Here is a 26,021-nt window from a genome sequence, read left to right on the forward strand (position 1 = left end):
CTTAGTGCAATCAGTGCATACCATTACCATGTGGAAGGTAAGCCGATCTCAGGACAGCCTTTAGTTGTTCGCTTCATGAGAGGTTTGCTTTTGTCAAAGCCCCCTGTCAAGCCTCCTACAGTGTCATGGGATCTCAATGTCGTTCTCACCCAGCTGATGAAACCTCCTTTTGAGCCACTGAATTCCTGCCATCTGAAGTACTTGACCTGGAAGGTCATTTTCTTGGTAGCAGTTACTTCAGCTCGTAGAGTCAGTGAGCTTGAGGCCCTGGTAGCCCAGGCCCCTTACACCAAATTTCATCACAACAGAGTAGTCCTCCGCACTCACCCTAAGTTCCTGCCAAAGGTTGTGTCGGAGTTCCATCTGAACCAGTCAATTGTCTTGCCAACATTCTTTCCCCGTCCTCATTCCTGCCCTGCTGAACGTCAGCTGCACACATTGGACTGCAAGAGAGCATTGGCCTTCTATCTGGAGCGGACACAGCCCAACAGACAGTCCGCCCAATTGTTTGTTTCTTTTGATCCCAATAGGAGGGGAGTGGCTGTGGGGAAACGCACCATATCCAATTGGCTAGCAGATTGCATTTCCTTCACTTACGCCCAGGCGGGGCTGGCTCTTGAGGGTCATGTCACGGCTCATAATGTTAGAGCCATGGCTGCGTCGGTAGCCCACTTGAAGTCAGCCTCCATTGAAGAAATTTGCAAAGCTGCGACATGGTCATCTGTCCACACATTCACATCTCATTACTGCCTGCAGCAGGATACCCGACGCGACAGTCGGTTTGGGCAGTCAGTTCTTCAGAACCTGTTTGGGCTTTAGGATCCAACTCCACCCCCCAAGGGCCCTGTTTGTTCTGTTCCAGGCTGCACTCTCAGTTAGTTGGTAAATTTTTTTAGGTCAATCTCAGTTATGTCCTCGCCGTTGCGAGGCCCAATTGACCATGGTTGTTGTTTTGAGTGAGCCTGGGGGCTAGGGATACCCCATCAGTGAGAACAAGCAGCCTGCTTGTCCTCAGAGAAAGCGAATGCTACATACCTGTAGAAGGTATTCTCCGAGGACAGCAGGCTGATTGTTCTCACAAACCCGCCCGCCTCCCCTTTGGAGTTGTGTCTTCCCTGGTTTTTGTCTTGCTACACATGAGATTGGCCGGCTCAAGCCGGTTTCGGGCGGGAAGACGGCCGCGCATGCGCAGTGCGCATCGGCACGCGAGGGCTAGCAAAGGACTTTGCTAGTGAAGATTCCGATTGGAGGGGCTGCCGTGGACGTCACCCATCAGTGAGAACAATCAGCCTGCTGTCCTCGGAGAATACCTTCTACAGGTATGTAGCATTCGCTCTAACTGTTTCTTACAGAATCTACAGATGTCTGTTGCACCTTTTTTTTTTTTTTAGTGTTTGCTGTGAACCATCTTGCCCGTAATCAACTGTCCTTGGCTGCAACTTTCATTCACCTGTCCTTAACCATTAATGTGTCCGATATTGATTCACAAATGGTTCTTGAAGTAACAGTTTGTATTTCCCACTGTACTTCTGCATTTGCCATTTGTTGTTTCTCCCCTGCTGATCCAAGTTCCTGAAGAGTTTTTTCTCTTCTTTGCAAATTCTGTTGCTTCTTTCCTTTTTGATACTGATGGATTTTCACCCATTCTTTCTACTCATCGGAATGCTTGTCCAAGTTTAATTGTGGAAATTTTCTTTCATATTAACACCTTTTGTTTATTGGGATCTGATGAAGCCATTAGATAAGTCTGAAGGCCTATTTCTGTAAGACCCATCCCTCCTTCAGATCTAGGAATGTACAATCTAGGCAGACATTGATTCTTATAGATGTCCTTGTGGGCATGGAGGAGTTTTCTTGTTTGCACATCTAGTTTTCAAGGTCTTTAAGAGGCTAGTCTACAATACCAAATCTATATGAGAGTGCAGGAAGTGCCAGTTGATTAATAACCTATATCTTCAACATCAGTTGTAGTTTCCTATAATATTCTTTACTGATTCTTTTTCTCTTAGCTATTTTTTGATTGTTGTTCCTTCCTACACGCCTAGATATTTATATACACCTTCCTTTTCAAGTTCATTTATCTCACAGTCATTGGTCAGAGAGATATTTTCAGTTTTACTCAACTTTCCCCTAAGAAAAGTCACCTTAGCACATTTGTCCAGCCCGTATGTCATCTTGATATTGTTATGATTCTGCTGGATAGGCAGGGGGATGTTTGGGACTCGCTCCTGATTGGCTTCTCAGGGGCTGAGCCAGCAGACGTCAGAAGCCTGATCCATTTAAGCTTCCTTTCCCTGCAATCCTTGCTTTAGCATTGATTGCTTTGTTTGCTCAGCTGAAGCCAGCCTGTGCTTGGGCGCTTGTGTTTCCGTTGGAGTTTAGCCTTTCTCCTCGGTGCTTCTTTATTCTGTGTGTGTGTGCTGGGCTTTCACAGCAGGATCTTGATTGCCTCACTTCACTACACCTGGTCTGCTTTCTGCTTCTATAACGTTGTGCTGTCTGTGGTAAGCTTGTGTCTTGTATTGTTCCTATTTGTTTGTTAAGTTCTCTCTCTGTGTTCCCTTTGTTGTGCTGAGCTTTGGCTCTGTTCCCTGGGGTTCTGCCACTGTTTGGCAGTCCCCCTGCCCTAGTAGTTTGCTCCTGTTTGTTTGTTTTAGTTCTCTTTGTTTGCTGAATCTATCTCCTGTTCCCGGTGAGCAGTGCTCCTTTTCTGTGTGTGTGTCAAGACAGCTTCCTCTGTTTGCTTACACCTCCCTTTACCTTGTGTGCTGTGTGGCACTGCCCTGTATATTCTTATAGCAGTTCCCTTTTCCCTTGTGTGTTGTGGGGCCAGCTTTGTGTATTCTTATAGGTAGTTTCCCTGTATCTTTGTATGCTGTAGGTGCAGCCTAGTTCCCTTGAGTGCTTTGTGGCACAGCCTAGTGTATTCCTATGAGTGGTTTCCCTTTTCCCTTGAGTGCCTAGTGGCACACCTTAGAGTAATCCTTGAGTGCTGAATGGTTCAGCCTAGAGTGTATTCCTGTAGTTGGTTCCCTTTTTTCCCTTGAGTGCTGTATGATACAGCCTAGAGTGTTCCCTTCTGGGGCTTCCTGTAGTCTTCATCGCCCTGTGGCACAGCCTTGTGGATACCTTTAGAGGCTTCTGCCTCTCACCCCTTCCCTTGTGTCTCTACCCTGCACTGTGTGCGCTGCTTGTGCTCCAGTTCCGTGGGGAACCCTTTGTTGTTCTTTCTCTCTTCCCAGAGTGTGAATGGGTTCCCTAGACTCTGCGCGAGTGGGTTCCCAATCGGCCATGAGGCCCGCCTGAATGCTCTCCCATTTTCTGGTGGTGCCTGTTGGCTGTTGTGTGTGTGCAGGGCTTGCTGGCTGGGGTGGTGCATAGGGCCTGTTCCGTCTACCTTGGGCCTTGGCCAAAATCCTATACTAGGCCTGGGCTCAAGGGCTCACGTCCCGAATAACATAACATCTGAAAAGTTTTTCACGACTCGAAGTTGTTCCACTAATTGCTGGTCACTAGAACTGTAGAGTTTCAGGTCATCTGCAAACAGTAAATGTGATGTAACCACTGGATTGTTGGACTCTTTTGGAGTAAGGCTAAAACCATAGCTGCTTATGCTCTACATTAGCACCCTCCTCCGACTGACAGGGTCATAACCGCCTTTGGGTGAGTCTCCCGCTCTCAAATTATCCCTAGTGATTTCTAGGTTACTAGGGCCACACTCCCAGTGGTCCCACAGTTCCCAGAAAGCACTCACAGACCCAACACACAAACCACCAGGATTCTGTATCAGTCCAGACAGGCAGAGGCAATAAACAATTGTTTATTGTCTTAAAATATATTGAACAATGAACAAAAAACGTGCAATCAGCAGACAATAACAGGTAACTGAAAAATGGATCAATTATAACACTAACTAAACATTTGTTTACTTCCTAGAAATTACCTGGGGCGATCAGGACACATAGCTGCTCACCAGTTATCAAATATAACTGTTTTACAGGGCTTCAGCAAAGAGCTCTCTCTCTCTTCTCTTGGGCTGATACTGGGGCAAAGGCCAGTACAATTCAAATCAAAAAAAGCTCCTGGGCCAGTCAGAGTCTAGTCAACAACATTTTTAAAAAGCTGGTTACATCACTACAGACATTTCCTTTATTTGTGTTAACTAAAGAAGGGAAAGGTCAGTTTCTTTGTAACAGCTTAAAACATAACATGCATCACCTGCTGGCCAAACTAGAGAAATGCTCTTCAGGAATTAATAAAGGCAATTCTACAGGTTTAAAATACACTGTTCTGTCACAGTCCAGATCTCATGCGGGGGGGGGGGAGGAGGGGAAGATGCCAGACCGAGAGCGAAACACCCTCTTCTGATCTAGAGATGGGAGTAATTAGTGAGGTAATTAAATTTGCTGACGACACAAAGTTATTCGAAGTTGTTAAATCGCAAGAGGATTGTGAAAAATTACAAGAGGACCTTACGAGACTGGGCATCTAAATGGCAGATGACGTTTAATGTAAGGAAGTGCAAAGTGATGCATGAGGGAAAGAGGAACCGGACTATAGCTACATTAGGAGTCACCAACCAAGAAAGAGATTGTGGTGTCATTGTTGATATGTTGCAACCCTCTGTTCAGTGTGCTGCGGCGGCTAAGAAAGCAAATAGAATGTTAGGTATTATTAGGAAAGGAATGGAAAACAAAAGTTATAATGCCCTTGTATCAGTCCATGGTGCGACCACACCTCGAATATTGTGTTCAATTCTGGTCACCACATCTCAAATATTGTGTTCAATTCTGGTCACAACAACAATTCTGGTCACCACATCTCAGAAAGATATATTGGAATTAGAAAAGGTAGAGAGAAGGGCGACGAAAATGATAAAGGGGATGGGGCGACTTCCCTATGAGGAAAGACTGAAGTGTCTAGGGCTTTTCAGCTTGGTGAAAAGACGGCTGAGGGGAGATATGATAGAGGTCTATAAAATAATGAGTGGAGTGGAACGGGTGAATCATTTGGTTACTCTTTCCAAAAATACTATGACTAGGGGGCATGCGATGAAGCTACAAATTTAATGCGAATCAGAGAAAATGTTTCTTCACTCAATATGTAATTAAACACTGGAATTCGTTGCCAGAGAATGTAGGCGGTTAGCTTAGCGGAGTTTAAAAAAGGTCTGGACGGCTTCCTAAAGGAAAAGTCCATAGACCATTATTAAATTGACTTGGGAAAAATTCAGTGCTTATTTTTGGGATAAGCAGCATAAAATGTGTTGAACTTTTTCGGGATCTTGCCAGGTATTTGTGACCTGGATTGGCCACTGTTGGTAACAGGCTTGATGGACCCTTTGAGGCATATTTTCAAAGCACTTAGCCTTCCAAAGTTCCATAGGTTTCTATATGCCTCTTTGTCTCTCCCAGTGTGGCAATACTTATGTACTAACCCTAAGCAGATAAGAGCTAGAAGTTACAAAGGATCTGATAGTCTCACTATGTTGCAGAATCTTAGATATGCCCTATCATATAATGAAGTACCTTCCATTTTAACATATTTAAAATCATTTTCTTATCCAACTTCCTGAAAACTTTGCTTACAATGGCAATAGTGTAGAATATTAAACAATCTTAAAAACATACAATAAAATATGGTTGTATAATTCATAGGAGCATAACACCATAAGATAAAATTGCAATGTATAAGAAATATAATATGGTTAGTTTGCCTATCTGTCACAGTGCCCATTTTATTCCTATAAGCCCTGTGGCAGATACTTTGCACTAATGCCCTTAACGTGCACTAATCGTTAGTAAATGGCCACCAGTACATTTCATTTCTGTAATATTGACTTTGATAGGCACAGACTCAAGTGATTGTGAATGGGACAACAGCATGCAAAGAAAGGGCATGCAGGATTGGATGACGAGGAACAGCAGGAAGTTCTCCAAGAAAATGTGAATGTCATAAAAGATTTAGCTATGTTTTTCAGTAATCTGTTTAGCTTTGAATCCGTGATGGTAACTAGAGCTAAACTATCAGACTATAACTCCTTTTAGTAGGTTTGTGGCAGTTCAAATATTTACTGGCAAATATAAATTTACTGTTTTGGGAATTTCTATTCAGAATGGCTTTTGGATAAGGTATATAAATACTTGAATGGTTCACAGTAGGAAATATTTACATGGGATGGTATCCCCTGCGTTTGTGAGATAATGTTTGTCTCATAGGAGCCCTTATTAGTAGAGTTTGTACTGGAACACTAAAAGTCAGGATGTGTGACTGCTGATTTATTGAATCATTCTTGCTAAATAAAATTGAACAAAATAGCACATCAGTTTACAAAAAGTTTTTTAAAAATGCTGTTCATTTCCAGCTATTGTTTGATCCATCTCGGACATCAAAGTACTCCCCAAGTTGTAAACATTTTTACCAGATTAAATAATTGTATGATAACGTTGAGGAGCAGTCTGAGCATTTCTTGAATGGTTCCGTGACACAAACTGTAATGTACTTTATAACAGCTATATCCAAGTTTAATGTGTACCTAGTTTTCTAGTACCATTTTTAAAATGCTTCCAGGTATACACAGCACTCTATATGTACATAATAGAGTAAATTTGTGCTCCACAGGGCTTACAATCTAGTCATGACAAACATATTTAACAAGCAAGAGATTCTACGAGAGTTTCTGCTGGTTAGCATTGTTTTTAGGATTTTATTTTCATGTGTTTAATTTCAGAGTACAAGATTTTTTTGTGCGCAAAGCAAATCCAAAGAAAGACATGTTTGCCAGCACTCACCTAGTGCTAAAAGAACCAGAAGGTTCCAAATACGAGGCTGCCAAAAAGTGGAACTTGCCTGCGGTAACTATGGCCTGGCTTTTGCAATGTGCTAGAACCGGGAAGAAAGCAGATGAATGCCACTTCCTTGTTGAAGAAGCATCTGCTAAAGGTATTTTTTCCCTTATATGATAAATGGGTTGCACTGCAGTGCCTTAAGAGATGTTTTGTATGGTAAAGCTCTCAACAGGGGCTCTTTTAGGCACTAACACACACCTAACACAGCTTGAAATGATGTGCTCGGGCATCCTGTGGTGTCATTTTAGCACGCACTAATGCACATGCTAACATTTTGTTTCTATTCTTTTTTTTTGTTTGTTTTTTTTGAGAGGTTATGTCGAGGAGTTCCTTTGCTAATCAGCACAGTTATGTTATTGTGCACTATCTGGTTAGTATGAGATTGTCGTGTAAGCCATTACTATCTACAAAATGGGTGGCAGTAAGTGCTCACCCAGTAATTTTTATTAACGGATGTGCGCTAATGGCAACATTAGCTCGTGATCATTAATACAAAAAATGGAAAATCGGCCATTCTTAGCACTTCGGCAAAAATGAACTTTGTGCCTGGGAAAAACTCTTGCTAGGGTGTACTAAGGCCACTTTTTGCCACAACTCAGTAAAAGCACTCCACAGTTTAGGAGTTCATATACACTGGCGTCTTTTATATTTAAAAGATTTTTCCAGCAAATGTATGGCTGGTGTTTAAGAAGCTAAATTGACTGCATTGAAAACAGAAGTACTTTATTTATCCACAGACATAATTACCTGATGAGCCTTACTTTGCCCCCTTTTTGTTTTTTTCACTGTGTTCTTCTGTGGAAGGAACTCTTCTAGGGGGTGGGAGGATAATCTAGTCATGGCATTTGAAGCTGAAGGGTGCCAATTAGTGCTTAGAATAATATCAGGTTTAGTGCTGTGAACAAGATGCATTGTTTCATTCATGTGCATAAAGATATGATTGAGCATTAAAGAACTGGTAACTGGAGAGAAATCCATAGAGGAAAAACAGTGAAATAATAGCAAAAATATTATCTATACCTACAGAGAGCATAGACTGAGCATTTTATCAAGGCCATAAATAAGGCAACTTTGTTACATTTTTTTTTTCAAGCCAAAGAACAAAGATTGATAAATCAGAAGTGCAAAGCAGACACAGTTACATGTGGAGCACCATCAGACCATTGTAACACACCTCCTGAAGTCCCAAGAAAACCAGCTGTAACTCCTTTGGATATAAACCGGTTCCAGAGCAAAGCATTCCAGTCTGTCATCTCTCGGCATAAGAATCCAACCCCAGGAGTAGTAGAAAGGCCACTTCAGAAAGAACCTTCTCTGCACCTTGATACACCATCAAAATTTCTTGCTAAAGATAAACTTTTCAAGCCTTCTTTTGACGTGAAGGTAAATTGGCAAAGGTACTTTTGGTCTTCTAGTAAATGGTGGTAGAGTACTGTCGCAGACTGGCCCTTCTAGGTTAGCTGTCTTGGCCAGGAACTCAGCAATAACCTCCCTGTTCCAAAAATGAGGCAGGACACTAGTGTACTGTTTACATGCTTTATTTAGAACTTTAAGTTCCTGTTTAACCATGGGTTTCTAATGAACAGCTTTCTACAACTACCATATAGCTCCCTTGCACAGCTCAATCCAGAGTGCAATTACAAATAGGCAATAAAGTTTCCTTCTGTTTAGCTTGTCTATCTGTTGTTCAGACTACTTTAAATGCAAACTTAAAGGTTTTTGCACAAATTAATCCAAAGTGAATGTCCCAAACAGACAATAAAGTTCCATAAGCACAGCTGTTTTGCCATTTTGACAGGGAAATTATTCACTTGGGCTACCATTAAGACATATTATTTTACCGTTAACCCCTTTTATTAGCAAATAGATCTCATTTCATAAAATGGGACTTGGGCTAAAATAGCACATCTTAACAGTAGCGCACATTGATAACTACACTGCTTACTCTGTCAGTTCTTTAACTGCAGGTATTGGCATGTCTGTTTTTACATATTACAGACCTTAGCCTTGATGTAAACCTAACCGGGAGGTTATTTCACCTGGGACCCTAGTCAATAACATTCCCAGCCACATATATCCCTGTAGCACAACTTGAAACAAGGGTGTATTTCTAATGGCACTGCAGTTACCTCTTCCAGCTTGTCATCTTTTTCCCAACCTAGACTGCCCAGTACTTTCAAGTATCATATGAATGCTTCTCTTTGTCTTCTAATCATGTCCTTGTCACACAGCAAACACATTACTGTTTTGTCAGTTTCCCAGGTGCTCATAATTTGTTAATCCAAAACTTGTAACAACACATCAAGTTCCTGCCACATTTTAGTCTGACAACTAAACCTTAAACATTCATACATTCATACCTCTGTATTTCCCTCCTGAAACCATCCTGTAGCTTTGCATCTCTTGTCCTTCTGCCCCTTCTCTATCTGTTTTCTATGCAGTCTTAGCTTTCCTTCTCTTCACCCTCAGACTGCTAATTGGTTTCAGGTGCTGAAATATCTTCACCTGTGTTGTAAACCTCTGCTGCTTTCTCACTACAGTGTACGTCTTCCAGACTTCTTCTCTCCATTATGTACTCACTTCTGTTAGTTTAGGACTCTGATTACACCTCTCAGCATACCCATAAGTTCACTTCTTCCGGGACTCTCCTTTTCCTCTCTGGATCTCCTCCAGCACCAGACTGATATATAACTAGAGAGACACCTGGTGTATTTCAGTACTCTGCTGAAACTATTATACTTTTTTTTTTTTTTTTTAATGTTTATTGACGTCAGTGCAGCAGGAACAAATTCAAAGTGTAACACGTTACACAACAGTTCACTTGTGGTACCCAAAATGCTTCAACTAAAACAGTCATGAGATGAAACGATCCCATTCTAACACAACAGTTGTCATGAAAAACATTCCCATACTGACTTTTTGTTATTTTATATATAGATAGATGTACTCTAAACCGATTCCCATAACTCACTCAACCAATTCTAAGCAACATCCTAACTAGCAAAACACCATACATACCTACATACATACCCCCCTATCCCCTCTGCCCTCCCTATCACACCTCCCTCCCCTCAGTCTTGTAATATCTGGAAATCTGGGGACAAAAGCTCGCCAAAAGTCTTTGCCATAGAAGGACGTATTGCCTGCTATCCACGTTAGGCGATTTTCTGTGAATCATACACCCATAGTTAGCCACATCTGTCATTTTGGCCACCCAGCATGAGGCTGGCACAGGATCCTCACCTGTCCAGAACTGTAAGATCATTTTTTTAACTACCAAAGTTGACATGTAAAGAAATCTTCTTTGCGGCGCGGAAAAACCTTGAGCAATCAAATCAGACTGCTCCCCCAGCAGCAGCGCAGCATATGACCATTCCACTGTTGACTGCAATACCCTGTTAAGAACCTGGAAAGCCTTGTTCCATATAGTTAATTTTGGGCATTCCAAAAAGGATTGCAAAAGATTGTCAATCCCTGCCTGACATTTAAGACACAAATCTGAATCCCACATCTTCAGTTTTGCTCCCCTTTCCCGGGTAATATAAGTTCTGTGTAAAATTTTATATTGAGTTTCTTGCAAATCTGCGGCCTTAACCATTTTGTAAAGTGTCGTAAACAGATTGTAAAATTGTGGACTGGAGTACTGTGTTCCTAATTCTGCATTCCACCGATAAAGAATACTCTCAATCCCACCCTCTGAACTGGTCATTTTTACCAACTTGTACCAAGTGGAGAGTCTATTCCCAGCCTATGACATGGCCTAGACCACCCGGTCCAAGCTACTATATGTCCATGCCTCCCCGTGTTACACCTTTACCTGCTGCCAATAATGCCTTGCCTGCATGTAGTGTAACATGTGAGTATTTGGTATTTGCCAGTGCTCTTTCGCCTGGGAAAAAGATGTAAAACTGTCTTCACTCGTACTGCACCCCCACCTTGCCCACTGTTGGAATGCCGAAGGGCCCACACCAGCCGGAAAATCCACACTTGCCACAAAGCACAAAAAAGGAGACACATTAGGGCTGCGTGCCTGGTGGGTGCGCCACCAGCTCGAAGCAGTATGCAAGGGTCTAAGATAACTTTGTGCCCAAACCGGGGGGGGGGGGGGGGTGCCTGTATTAAATTTATAAACGAATATGGGGAACACCATCTCTCCCACCATTTATCCGGGGTGAACTTTGACTGCCCGCTGATCCCTTCAAAAACGATTCTCAAATCCTGCCACATTGTACAGGTGTAGGTCCGGCAGGTTAAGTCCTCCTTGCTCCCTGCTTAAAATTAACGTTGGGTGTCCTATACATGACACCTTTTGCCTCCATATAAAAGCCCGCAGTACAGAACAAAATGTTCATCTTGTCTTTTGATCCAAATAAGCATCGTCTGTAAAGGATATAACAATTTAGGGAGTAAGATCATCTTAGCCAACGCTACTCGACCAAACAAGGAGATCGGTAAATCCTTCCACCTTAAACACAGTGGCTTGATCTTATCTATCTGATCCAGTATATTACGCCTGTACACCACATCCGGATTTGTGCTAAGATAAATACCTAGATATCGCATTGGGTGCTGCACCGGAGGGATAGACAAGCTTGCAAACCGAGGGATGTGATAACTACCCGACAGGGGGAGGAGTTCGGACTTGTCGGACTTAGGCCTGATATAACTCCAAACTCATTAACCATGGTTAATGCTTCCCCTAGATGTGAGGGGGCATCTGCAAGGTAGAGCAGAATATCATCAGCGAATAAGTTGATACGGATCTCTTGCCTTCCTACTTGAAGACCTCGGATCTTATCACTGTGGCGCAATTTAATTGCAAGTGGTTCTATAGCTAGCAAAAACAACAATGGGAACAGAGGGCACCCCTGTCTGGTATCCCTCTGTAAGTTGAAACTCTGTCAGTTTGTTGTTAACCAATAATCTCGCCTGTGTTCGAGTGTATAAAACCTGAATCTAGTCAACAAACCAACTCTGTAGCCCATACTTCTCCATAACCCAGAAGAGATATTGCCACGAGATACTGTCAAACGCTTTCTCCATGTCCAACCCCTTGATGGCTTCTGTCTTCCCCTTCCCTCGATATGTGTGTATTGCTGCTAAAGCCCGGCTAAGGTTCATAGAGGCGTACCTGCCTGGAACAAAACCCACCTGATCCTCATGTATAACACTGGGAAGAAAATTATTCATCCGACGCACTAGAATAGCTGCTAGGAGTTTGACATCCTGGTTAAGCAAGGAAATTGAGCGGTACAAACCCTCTTGGGTGGGATCCTTCCCCGGTTTGGGCAACAATATTATGTGGGCTAGATTCTGGTGGAGGTCTACCCCTCCTGATGCTAAGCTGTTATACAAATCGGCCAGTGGCCGAACCACCATATCCGACAGAATTCTGTAGTACTCTGGAGCAAAACCATCTGGGCCTGGGGCTTTCGTCAACTTTAAAGCCTTAATTCCCAATCTGATATCCTTTGCAGAGACGGGCCTACTTAAAGTCTGTACCTGGTCCATGGTAAACCGAGGGACCGATAAATCCCGAAAAAAGGCATCCCTTTTTTCTGTATCTAAATGTCTTGCCTCATATCACTAACTACCGTCCAGTAGCATCTATCCCGCTGGTAATCAAACTGATGGAAAGCTTGGTAACCAAACAACTTATCGATTACATAAACAAATTCTCAATACTACATGAATCTCAATCAGGATTCTACCCCCTCCACAGCACTGAAAGAGTACTAATCACTCTTCTAGCCAAATTCAAGCAGGAAATAGCAACAGGCAAAAGCATCCTTCTCTTCCAATTCAGCATGTCTAGTGCATTCAACATGGTAAACCATAATATACTACTAAGACTACTAGACTACTTCGGGATTGGTGGAAATATACTTAGCTTGATCAAGGGTTTCCTGACCATGAGAACATATCAAGTGAAATTAAACTCAAACATATCATCATCGTGGAAAGCAGACTGCGGAGTACCTCAAGGATCACCATTATCACCAATCCTCTTCAACCTAATGATGACCCCACTAGCCAAGACCTTATCCAACCAAGGCCTCAACCCTTTCATCTATGCAGACGATATCACAATATACATTCCATATAAACACAAACTGACAGAAATCACCAACGAAATCAAGCTCAGTTTGAACATCATGGAATCTTGTGCTAATGCATTTCAACTAAAACTCAGAGAAAAAACACAATGCCTCATCCTCTCATCCCAGTACAACGCGGACAACCCCACAAATATCAACACCCCAGACTACACCCTCTCTATCTCAGACAACCTGAAAATGCTCGGCATCACACTAGACCGCATCAACACTAGAGAGCCAAGTGAAATCCACAGCAAAGAAAATGTTCTACTCAATGTGGAAACTCAAACGCGTGAAACCATTCTCCTGAGGGAAACATTTCGTAACCTGACACAATCAATGGTACTAAGCCACTTAGACTACTGTAATGGAATTTATGTGGGATGCAAAGAAAAAATCCTAAAGAAGCTTCAGACAGCCCAAAACACAGCAGCCAGACTTATATTTGTAAAAAACACGATTTGAAAGCGCTAAACCTCTCGGAGGAAAACTACATTGGCTCCCAATCAAAGAATGTATTGCCTTCAAGATCTGCACCTTGGTCCACAAAATTATTTACGGTGACGCCCCGGGATAAATGACAGACCTTATTGACCTACCAACCAGAAACACATCTAAATCAACACGAACATATCTAAATCTGCATTACCTAAGCTGCAAAGGTCTTAAATACAAATCCACTTACATATCCAGCTTTTCCTACATAAGCACACAACTGTGGAGCGCATTACCAACAGCCGTGAAAACAACGTACGATAACCTAAACTTCAGAAAATTACTAAAGACTAACCTGTTTGAGAAGGCATACCCTACCGACCCAACCTAAATGACTGATCTCGGCAACACAACAAAAGCAAAGCAAGTAATGGCCATAACACATCCATTCCACTGACTGTTCACATGAACTTCTTATTACCACAACATCACTTTGTATTTGTTCACACCGGAGACTATAAACGCACCTCCAGTACTATGTAAGCCACATTGAGCCTGCAAATAGGTGGGAAAATGTGGGATACAAATGTGACAAATAAATAAATAGATATAGTGATTGGTAATATTGGATGAACTGAGATTGTATTTGGGATTCTTTGTGAAATCGCCTCCCAGACCCATCCTTGATGTAAGTAATAACCTGTCGTTTCTTATAAGGGTGCACTAAATTGGCCATAGGTTTCCCCGCCTTGCTACCCCACTTAAACAATTTGAATATTTGGTAATAAATATCTCTTTCTGCCCGACTGGTGAACAGCTGATCATTCTGGCATCTTAGCTCCATCATAGCATCTTTGGAGGGCTTATCCAACCGGTACATATGTTGCGTGCGAAGGGATTGGTATTCTTGTGATGGCTGTAATAACTCCACCTCTAGCTTTTTCTTCTTACTAGATGTATATGCCAATATGTATCCCTTTAGCACTACTTTTGAGGCTTCCCAGAAAGTTACAGGTCCCACGTCTGGGGTCTCATTGATCGATTGGAAATCCAGCCATTTTTCCCTCAAGTATGTTCGAAATGCGGAACCTTTGTACAAAGAGAGCGAGAATTTCCACACCCTCTCTGTCAAATATGCTGTGTAAGATATAGCAAGTGATCTTGCAGAGTGGTCTGATAGGGAGTTGTCAATAACCCGAACCTCCTTGGCTACTGAGAAAAGGGAATGTGATATAAGGAAATAATCTATTCTAGAGTAAGTGTTATGCGGGTGGGAATAGAATGTAAATTCTATGTCGTGTGGGTGTAATAATCTCCATATATCCACTGTCCCCAGCTGATGTATGATAAAGTTGATACCCTTGCCCTCAATGGCCCTTCCCCTTGGTTTAGCAGGTTTACAATCAACGGTGGGGTCAGCACAAGTGTTAAAGTCCCCCCTCCCCAGAACGAGTTGGTACTCCGAGTGTGATGTCAGTTTAGCCACTATTTCAGAAAAGAATTTATGGCTGTATGCATTAGGGCCATACAGATTACAAAAGCCTAGTTTGCGACCCCATAGTTCACTTAGCATTATAACATATCTACCTTCTCTATCTTGAATTATTTTGTGAATGTAGATCGGAAGTTGTTTATGAATTAATATAGCCACCCCCCATTTCCTGGTGTTATAAGAAGAGCTAACCACCTCCTCCACCCAGCCCTTTTTCAACTTTGCTTGCTCAGTGCTGGACAAGTGAGTTTCCTGCAAAAAAGCAATGTCAGCCTTTTCGGACTTCAACCATGCTAATATTTTTGTGCGTTTAACAGGAGAGTGTATGCCATCCACATTAAGAGATATAAATTTTAGATTAACCATGGCAAGTAAACAGACCTATGTTAAGTATGACATACTCCCTTTCCGTCCCACAGGCCTCCCAGCTGAGCCTGCTGGACTTTTTCAAGCCTGGTACAACAACCCCCAGTAGAAAACAACGTGATTTCCAGACTGCGTTACCCACCCCCTCCTCCCCTCTTACGATAGCGATCACTACAGCTACCCCATGTTCCCCCCATTCATACTCTCTCTCCCACTCATGCATATCATTCATATCTGCCCCAACCCTTCCCTCTCCCCCTTATGAACCCTGTCCTCCCTCTGAAGTTGCGCTTCCATCATCCCCCCTCCCCGAACAACACAGCAAAAATTAATTCACCCCGCACCCTCTCTGCCCTCTTAATATAAAAATTATTCCTCCCCAAGTAGTTTTCCCAGACACTTTAAACATCACCCCTAGAAACAGACTTCCAAAAAACTAAAAGTTCTTATGACCCTCTGTGGTAGATATCCCAAGCAAGAGATCAATGGAATCCACATCCGTAGAACCCCCCTTAAGCTTTCTGGGTGGGATACTATCCAGAAAGAGAAAAAACAAAACAACACAGCATGGTGGATTTGGCCTGATCACTTAAACAGATGTTACCTTCACTCAGCAGGCTCACTTTGTCCTTCTTTATTAAGACTGTCCAGGAAGGCCTGAGCCACCGAGACTTCCGAGAACAGGACCGATTTCCCTGCATGCCAAATCCTGAGTTTAGCTGGGTACTTAAGCGAGAAACGAATACCTTTTCTGAGCAATGAAGTGCATGTTGGTGCCATGGCTCTGCGCATTTGTGCTACCCCGGCTGAGTAGTAATTAAGCATTAACAGTCAGTGACCTTCATATTCCAATGGCGACTTCTTAGAACGGAAAGCTTTCAGCAATTGTTCCTTTTCTTGCCAATTTATGTAATGTGCGATGGCTGTACGCGGTTTACTGTCGCACTGTCCTCGCAATCCAATCCGATGTGCACAGTCACATTGCATTCCATTTGTACAGCCTTCTATGACTAGCTGTTCTGGCAGCCATGTGCTGAAAAACTGGTATAGCTCCCTGTCCCTGTCCTGGACTGATTCAGGCAGACCAATGACCCGAACGTTGTTTCGACGGTTCCTATTCTCTTTCTCCTCCAAGCGCTCATGGAGGGCTGTTGCCTCTTTTTGTAAATCCGCAATCTGCGACGCCATGCCACGTGTTGCATCCTCCTGCTCCGACACACGCTGTTCCACTTCTACAATTCTCCGGGTCTGAGTATCAAATTTCTCACATCTCCTCCACCACTGTCTGTATTTTATTTAACCGGTCTTCCAGCGCCGTTGCCACTGTCTGTGAGATCTCCCTGGCCCAGTCTCTGCTCTGTCGCCTGCTGAGACTCTTGGCCCGCCGCCATCTTAGTTGTTTTCAGTGGGAGAGCTTTTTTGTGTTTTAGGCCTCTCTGGCTCCTCGTGGGCATGCCTTCTCCCAAAACGCTCTCTCTCAGACGCTCATCTATGCCCGAGCACTGCCCAAAAGTATAATTAGCAGGTATTTGCAGAGATACGACGGAGCTCACTTTCTTGCTGCCGTTCAGGTAGCAGGCATCACGTGCCCCGCCCCCCCCCCCCCGAAACTATTATACTAATAGTGTTTTGTTTTGTTTTTTTAATGTATTTAGAAGGTTCAGTTGATTCTGTGTTGTCTGGTTGGTTAGACAATTCAGAATTAATTTCCTAGGTGCCCTGTTTCATGAACTTAACTGTTTGCGTAAGAGGAATATGTAAACCAAAGGTTTACATATTATATACAGGTACTTCCTCAGTCCCTAGTGGGCTCACAATGTTTTTGTGCCCAGGGCAATGCAGGGGGTCACAAGAAGCTGCAGTGGGAGTTGAACCAGTTTGGAATGTTCGCGATAGCATCTTCGTTTTGAAAAAATAGATATTATCAACCCCAAACACTGTTAAACGTTTTTTGGCTTAAATCTGTAATAATTCGTTCCAGACTGTGTTTTTATTTTTCTTTAAAGAAAGTGAATGGCCTCTTTAGATGAAAGCCTTTGCTAGTGTTCTGTTGATTATATAATACTAGAGGGAAAATGTTAACTTGTAGAAACAAATAGAGCCTTTAAAGTGTCTTTGGATGCTGTACCCAGCCTGTTAATTCTGTTACTGTAGCCTTCCTTATTGAAATATTTAACAAAAATGCAATGAATGGAAATAAAAAAAAAAAAAAAAAGGAAGATAAAGTAATACCTTTTTTTATTGGACTAACAATACATTTTTTGACTAGCTTTCAAAGGTAATACCACCTTCTTTGGGTCAGAAATGAGAAAAGATGACAACTATCAGAATATATAAGGGAAAGGTACGGTTGGGAGGCGAGAAACAGGGAGAGAGGAATGGGTGATCAGTGAATGGCAACGTTGTATAATTTTATGGTTTATAATATGATAGGAAACTAAGTCCTTTTCTGTCTGGTGGATGTCAAAAATATTATTTTAACTTCAAAGTATTATGTTCCTGGATTGTTTAAATTTCCTGTCACTGGAAGGTATTGCCTTTGAAAGCTAGTCAAAAGAATGTATTAAGTTAGTCCAATAAAAAAAGGCATCATTTTATCGTCCCTTTTTTGAGGGGGGGGGGGGGTTGTTTTCTATTAATAACCTTTAAAATTGGAATAGCACAGCTACCCACACCATTTTATGACAAAAATGCAAAATGGGGGAAGCCCTTATTTTGCTCCAGCTCCTCTATCGCAGGTCCAAGAGTATCAGAGGTTGTGTTAGATCCTAGATAAACAGACACTTTTAGTTCAGAAACAATTGCGTACTGATAAAACTGATCTCAACTCAATGAGCTAATATTTTTAAATGGAAGCTTTGTCTTTTTAGTTTACTACATTGACATTCATATCCCGTAACTCTCTCTCTTTCTTGAATCCACAAGGATGCTGTTGCCCTGCAGTCAAAAGTTGTAAATCCATGAATCTGTGGTTCTGTCTATGAGTAGAATGTGCTGCACAGCTCCCACTCCCTCCCTCCCCTTTTGACCCCCCTCCCAGACCCACCCATTGGCAGCAGCCAACTTCACTAGCCTACCGTGTTGTTGGTGACTAGTGGGGGCAGGAATGGTTCCCACTCACACGTGCTCCATCAGAATGGCTGCTGGGACCTTGAATGGCAGTCTCATGAGACTTCCACTGGAGGTTGTGGTAACCATTTTGAGATTGGAGCTAGTACGGCAGGAGTAATCAGAGGTCGGGTCAAATTCAGGTTCGGTTTCTGGTCATTTCATTTCACTTTTGTTTCTTTGAGGAGAGGTATTTGGTGGTTTGCTTTGTTACAGAAATACTGGATGCTGACAGGCTGCACAGGTCCTTATGTAGAGTGATATTATCAAACCAGTGGTTCTTGGTTGTCTTCTGCTGGCAGGAGAGGGTAAATCTACATGACTGGACTGGTTTGGAGGGACTCAAGGTGTCACGATCTTACCATGACTTCCGGCGCACCGTGGGGCTGTGCCTCTGGGAGCATCTTTGAGGCCCACTGTGGCAAGCTCCTGCATGGATGCCCTGCTGTGACATCAGATGCGCCTACAGAGACTTAAACCCCTCTGTCTTCCTCTTTGGTGCTGTTCATCAATAGCCACCCTCTGCGCTTCCAGTTCTGTGGGTCCTGAGACGCCTTCATCTTCCAGCTACGCTTTCTGCCTGTGTAGGTTCCAGCTGCGCTTTCTGCCTGTGTGGATTCCAGCTACGTTCTCTGTGTGGGTTCCAGCTATGCTGTTTGTGTGGGTTCCTGAGAAGCTTGCCGCTTTTGTGTATGAGTGGGTTTCAGTTACACCATTGTCTTTGGTCTTTGTGGGTTCCTGAGACGCTTGCCATTTCTGTGTACGAGTAGGTTCCAGTTATGCCATCGGAAAACAAAAATGAAGACGTTATAATACCTTTGTATCGGTCCGTGGTGAGACTGCACCTCGAATATTGTGTTCAATTCTGGTCATCGCATCTGAAAAAGGATATAGTGGAATTAGAAAAGGTGCAGAGAAGGGTGATGAAAATGATAAAGGGGATGGGACAACTTCCCTATGAGGAAAGGCTAAAGCGGCAAGGGCTCCAGCTTGGAGAAAAGACGGCTGAGGGGAGATATGATAGAGGTCTATAAAATAATGAGTGGAGTGGAACAGGTAGACATGAAGCGTCTGTTTACTCTTTTCAAAAATACTAGGACTAGGGGGGCATGCAATGAAGCTGCAAAGTATTAAATTTAAAACGAATTGGAGAAAGTTTTCTTCACTCATCATGTAATTAAACTCTGGAATTCGTTGCCAGAGAATGTGGTAAAGGCAGTTAGCTTAGCAGGGTTTAAAAAAAGGTTTGGCCAACTTCCTAAAGGAAAAGTCCATAGACCATTATTAAAATGGACTTGGGAAAAATCCACTGCTTATTTCTGAGCTAAGCAGCATAAAATGCGTTGTACTTTTTGGGGGAGCTTGCCAGGTATTTGTGACTTGGATTGGCCACTGTTGCAAACAGTATGCTGGGCTTGATGAACCTTTGGTCTGTCCCAATATGGCAATACTTATCTACTTCTGTCTTTGTCTGAGTGGGTTCCAGTTACACCATTGTTGTTTGTCTGAGTGGTTTCCAGTTACACTATTGTCTTTTGTCTGTGTGGGTTCCTGAGAAGCTTGCCGCTTCTTTGTATGAGTGGGTTTCAGTTATGCCATTGTCTTTTGCCTGTGTGGGTTCCTGATAAGCTTGCCGCTTCTTTGTATGAGTGGGTTCCAGTTACGCCATTGTCTTTTGTCTGAGTAGGTTCCTCAGAAGCTTGTCACTTCTGTGTATGATTGGGCTCCACTTACACTTTCGCCCCTTGTGTGGGTTCCTGAGAAGCTTTCTGCTTCTGTGTATGAGTGGGTTTCTGAGAAGCTTTCCGCTTCTTTTTATGAATGGGTTCCAGTTACGCCATTGTCTTTTGTCTGTGTGGGTTCCTGAGAACCTTCCACTTCTGTGTATGAGTGGGTTCCAGTTACGCTTTTGTGCCTTGCATAGGTTTTTGAGAAGCTTTCCACTTCTGTGTATGAGTGGGTTTCTGAGAAGCTTTCTGTGTCTGAGTGGGTTCCAGTTACACTATTGCCCTTTACCTGACTAGCCACTGCTTCACTCTGGGAATACATTCCTGTGTAGCCGCCTGTGCCACTCTGTGAGTCATGTGACCTTGTTTCCTGATTTACGCCCTGCGTACACCTGTCTTCTGGTTGTCTTCTGACCCTGAGGCAAAACAGTTCTCTTTGTGTGGTTGGCCTGAATTGTAGTTTACTACGACCAAGGACTCATAATCCACAAACAGATTAGCTAGCTGCCCCAGGGATTTTAGTGGCAGTATAGGCAGCCACGGCACTTGGCTTAAGCATACATCCCCCAACAGAGCTTGTGTGGGGCTACTCTGGAGAAGACTCACTTGCAGGTATCACATCGTTTAGTACTGTATAAGGCTTGTTAACAATTTTCATCAAATTAAAGATTAAAGTGAATGAATGCTTCTATGAGCCAGAGAGACACAAGTTGGGTTCATCATTAATACGTGCAAGTGAAAGAGATGCACAGAGTGATCTTGTGAGAGATTCTAGGCATTCATATAGTAACAGCAAATAAAGACCTGCATGGTTCATCCGGTCTGCGGAACAAGGCGGGTTAAGTGACTTGCCCAGAGTCACAAGGAGCTGCCTGTGCCTGCAGTGGGAATCGAACCCAGTTCCCCAGGACCAAAGTCCCCCACTCTAACCACTAGGCCACTCCTCCACTGTAAACAAATATAGGAGCTTGGGTAGCACCATCATCTTGATCACATGGACTCTGTCAAGCCAGGTAGCCTGCACATGTTCCTAGTGGTCCAGGTCCTCCCATAGGGTCTTGAACAGCGGGGGGAAATTAGCCTCATACAATATCCTATGATCTGCTGATAATTGGACCCCTAGATAGCATATAATGTGTTGGGCCCAACAAAAAGTATACTGGATCCATGTCTTATCCTCATCCCTGAGAGTGAGATTCAAAATTTCAGACTTATCCCTGTTAGTTTTGAACCCTGAAATTTTCCCATACTCCTCTAAAGCGCATACCACCCCAGTCGATGACTCTCACGGGTGAGCCAGAGTTAATAGGACATCATCATCATTAGTCTGTACCCCACCCCCACCCCCACACACACTCAGTGCCCTGGATCAGATCACTCTGCTGAACAAATTGAGTAAATGGCTCCATAGCCAAAGCAAATAAGAGTGGAGAGAGCACGCAACCCGGCCTCGTGCCTCGTGCCAACCCAAAGCTATCAATGTAGGTCCCATTAATGTGCAGGTGAACTATAGGGTTCAGATAGAGTAACTTAATCTAATCTAAGTATTGCTCTGATATTCCTAGCTTCGAAGGTCCTGAACAAATAAACCTAAGACACCCTATCAAAGGCTTTCTCAGCACCGATGCCCAACACCAATGCTGAACCTAGCCTGCCTTGCTTGACAAATTACATTAAGAACTCATCTAATATTGTCAGATGTTTGCCAGCCAGCCAGGTATAAAACCAGCTTGATCATCCCATTCCAGGCTTGCCATATAAGCCTGGGGACACTGCGTCAGGATTTTAGTAAAAATGTTGTATTCAGTGTTCAGGAGCGAGATAGGACCTACAAGACCCACAATACTTGGGGCCCAGTTTCAAAATCAAGGTAATCCCTGCTTGATGTCATCAGTGGAGCAATTCCACCCCCGCCCACCAGTTATTTAAAACTGCACCTAAAGTTAGCCAGAGAAATGATTTTCCCCCTCTGAACTGCCTTCATACCCTCCCAACGTACCTGGGGATCTGTATCTTCCAACTGGTTAAACTGGAAATATTCCCGCATGTCTTTCTCTAACTATGTAACATTCTGGGGGGAAATCCACTATTTCTGGGATAAGCAATATAAAATGTTTTGTACTTTTTTGGGATCTTAACCAGGTATTTGTGACCTGGATTAGCACTGTTGAAAATAGGATGCTGGGCTTGATGGACCTTTGGTCTTTCCCAGTATAGCAATACTTATGTACATTCAGCAAAAAAAGGCTCCATAACCAGAGCACAGAGGAAAGGAGATAACGGGCACCCTTGCCGCATGCCCCTCCCTAATTCAAAGCTGCCAATATAGGCTCCATTGATTTTTAAACGGGCTAGTGGCTAGCCGCTTCACATAGGCCTGTCCCACTCCTATTTTCTCCAATACAGGGAACATAAACCCCCATTGGATCCAGTCGAATGCTTTTTCAGCATTAACCGCAATCAAAATGGAAGATACATGCCCTTATTTTGTGCCACCCAGATTAAGTTCAGGATCTTTGACAAAGGACATGTGTGAGACTCAGTCTCTGGGAAGGACTTAAAGTAGTGCACTTTTTCAGCACTCTTTTTGAAATGGATTTCCTGTTTAAATATCTCTCCCAAGGACAGTCATTTAATTTCACCATATAAGAAACTCCGTTTGATAGGAGAGTTCAGCCCCTTAATGTTGAGGAAGACGTGAATTGCTTGTTTATTCTTTCCAAAAATACTAGGAGTAGAGTCATTCCGTGTCAAGTGGACCAGGGGTCCCCACCTCACCATCCCAGATTTTGATGAAATTTGGTACATAGTTTCTTTATGATAAAAAACTAAGCTGTGCAAAATTTTAGTTCAAAAGACTAAAAATTGGAGGTTCTAGGGGACCTCAAGTAAAGGGTTGCAAAATGTTGCCTGAGCAAAAATGACATTTTGGGCCAACTTCCAGAAGCTGTAAAACTGGAAGTTTTAGTAGTACAAGGGGGATATTTGGAGAACCTGCACTACTTTTAGGGCTTAATGAACTGGCAAAACCCCATGTTCCTAGTCCTCTTACTTTTTGAATGGTTTAGGCTCAAACGTTGCCAAAAAAACGGCAAAAATCAATTTACAGCGATGTTGAGGCTGCTGTAGTTTCTAAACTAGTTGGCCTTTCAGGTTGATTTTTGGTAGGTGTACTAAATGCAGGGCTGTAATGAGGCATTCCAATTTGCAGCACTTTCCTTCAAGTGGTTGAAAAATTATAAGCGTTCAAAGTTGGTATAAAAAGCATTTTTGCCCATTTTGGGCTATCTTTGATGCCCTTGATCTCCAGTGGGACAGCTTCAATATTCTTTCTTTTAGCACCATTAGAAAGAGCAGATTTCCTTCTATCAGAATATGTAGTTTTCATTTTGGAGTCTCATCATATAAGGATTGCAAAAATGCCCTCAAATGTTTGCGGGCAGCAGCCTGTGATTTCTTCACTACACCCTTGATACAAGTGTAGTAAAAGTGATTCTTCTTTCAAAAAGCACCAATTTTTTAAAATAAAGAACACATTATGTTATAAAACTGTATTCAAGAAAACTAAAAAACAGGAATGTTTTTTAGGATGTGGAAAGATGAGGCCAGGTTTCATGACAGGTTTAAAGAAAACTGCAGTCAGTTAGGATGACCGACTTGGCCAATTATGATTGGTGGACCCTGTTGCAAGGCGTCTGAGTGTCTGTTGCTGGTGTTTCTTCACCCTTGCTACAGTTTGACATCTTAGTGAACTGTAGGCATCAAAGTAAGCCTAGCAACAGACACTCAGGAGCCAGGAGGTACCAGAAGCATACAATTGGGCAATGAAACAAACAATTCTGCCTTGCAACAGGGTTCACCAATCATAATTGGCCAAGTCTAACTGGCTAAAGAAGTTTTCTTTAAATATTATGTTATAAAACTGTGTTCAAGTAAACTAAAAATAGGGTGGAAACCATTGTATACATACTTCTTGTTGAAGAAACTCGCACCTGCACCGACAGGCTCATTTATATTGAATTAAATGCCACAAATGAAGATATTAATCACTTTAGACTGAAGTAAAATTTTACCCATTGAAAACCTGATTGCAAGAATAAACGCGTTTGTTGAACTGATGCTAATGGTCATCAATGGATCCAGAAAGATCAGATGAATTTCCACTTTGCTCAGTTGGCTGTTCAAGTACATCAGAGTGTCATTTACTGACATACAATAAAAATAAAGGTTTGAAATTAATTGAAGAGCTTCTGCCTGATCAACAGAAGTTGTTACAAGAGCATTCTGGTCAACTTTTCTATGCTGGATCAACTATTTGCCTTCATCATGAATCCTTACTGTTGAAAAAGTTTGAATTTTTGCAAAGAACCTGCTGTAACCCATTTTCCAAAGGTGGTCATAATGCAAAAAGGGGCTTAAGAGTGCTGGATGACACACTAGCAGCCCAGCTAAAGGCCTTAACAAGCAAAATATTTGTGCCGGGTCAGAAACTATGTCCATCTTGTCGAAAAGACGTCAGTAACAGAGCTGCTGATTCTTTATCATCATCAACAGCAGCAGATGATGAACACAGTGACATTTCTGGCAAGTTGAACACAAGTTTGACATCTCTTGGTTTTTCTCCATTAAAGTTCAAAAAAGTCAGCAAGCGTGATGTACGAGGCTACACCAAGCGCAAAATCAGGCGAGTGCAAAATACTTTGAGAGTCATCATCTTGCAGTTGCTGGTGGCTTAGACATTCTACCAGTCAGAAATGTGACAAATGTTCTGATTATGATGACCTGCTAAACGAGTTGAAAAACAAAGTCCAAGTTTCAGCAAATCATGCAGAAAAACTGCAAATACTAACTTTAGCACCAAACAGCTGGTCTATTGAAAGAACTGCCTCAGAATTCATGGTTTCAACTAGAATGGTTAAAAAAGCAAGAAATCTGAAATCAGTTTGTGGAATTCTGGCAAAACCAGACAAGAAGAAAGGTAAAGTTTTACCAGAAGAAACAGAAAAAAAAAAATTCTTGGCTTTTTTGAAGATGATGAATTCAGTAGACTGTGCCTAGGGAAAAAAGATTTTGTCTCTGTCAGAACTGGCACTGAAAAAATTCAAATGCGAAAGCACTTGCTGCTTAGCAATCTAAAAGAAATGTATGTTGCATATCGTACTCGAAATGGGCCAGAAGTGGGTTTTTCCAAATTTTGTGAGCTAAGGCCAAAATGGTGTGTCACTGTTGGCTCATCTGGTATGCATTCAGTGTGTGTTTGTGTCATTCATCAAAATGTGAAGCTTATGCTTGCTGGAAGCCATCTGCTGAACGAAGATTACAAAGCACTGATGGCTAAAACTGTGTGCAATTTGGAATGCAAAGAATGCATGCTTCACAGGTGTGAAATATGTCCAGGGATGTGCTTGAAAATTACCTGACAGAAGTGTTCATTGATGCTGACCCAGGTGAAACAATCGAGTTTAAGCAGTGGGTTCATACAGATCGCACCACACTGGAGACCAAACAAATGTATGTTGATGATTTTGTATCTGAGCTTGCATTGAAAGTTTCAAACCTGTCAATTCACCATTACATTTCCAAACATCAGACACAATACTTAAAGAAAACCTAAATCCTTGTGAAATTGTTGTTCTGTTGGACTTTGCTGAAAACTACTCCTTTATTGTCCAAGATGCTGTTCAAGGTTTCCACTGGGAAAACAGTCAAGCTACACTGCATCCATTTGTTGGGTACTTCCGTGATGCTTCAAGTGAAATTCAGTGCATAAGTGTTTGCATAATAAGTGACAGCTTGCGGCATGATGCAGTTGCTGTACATGCATTCTTGGAAAAATTAATCGCGTTCTTGAAAAGCAAAATTGGAGAAATAAAATATGTAACATACTTTAGTGATGGCTCAGCTGCACAATACAAGAACTTCAAAAACTTTGCCAACTTGTGCTATC

The 26,021-nt window shown here is 42.5% G+C and overlaps 1 protein-coding gene across 4 annotated transcripts in view; it reads left to right on the forward strand.

Annotated features, from left to right (window-relative positions):
- TOPBP1 (DNA topoisomerase II binding protein 1) overlaps positions 1-26,021 on the forward strand; it is a 251,109-nt gene that overhangs the window by 117,318 nt on the left and 107,770 nt on the right. For 3 of the 4 annotated variants that reach the window (XM_030206546.1, XM_030206562.1, XM_030206570.1), the window contains exons 13-14: positions 6,731-6,942; positions 7,942-8,231. In XM_030206546.1, the coding sequence (XP_030062406.1) occupies positions 6,731-6,942; positions 7,942-8,231 (502 nt within the window). The remainder of the gene's footprint in view (positions 1-6,730; positions 6,943-7,941; positions 8,232-26,021) is intronic. The other variant, XM_030206552.1, reaches the window with a different exon arrangement.

This window comes from Microcaecilia unicolor, chromosome 1, assembly GCF_901765095.1.
Source record: "Microcaecilia unicolor chromosome 1, aMicUni1.1, whole genome shotgun sequence".
NCBI lineage: Eukaryota > Metazoa > Chordata > Amphibia > Gymnophiona > Siphonopidae > Microcaecilia > Microcaecilia unicolor.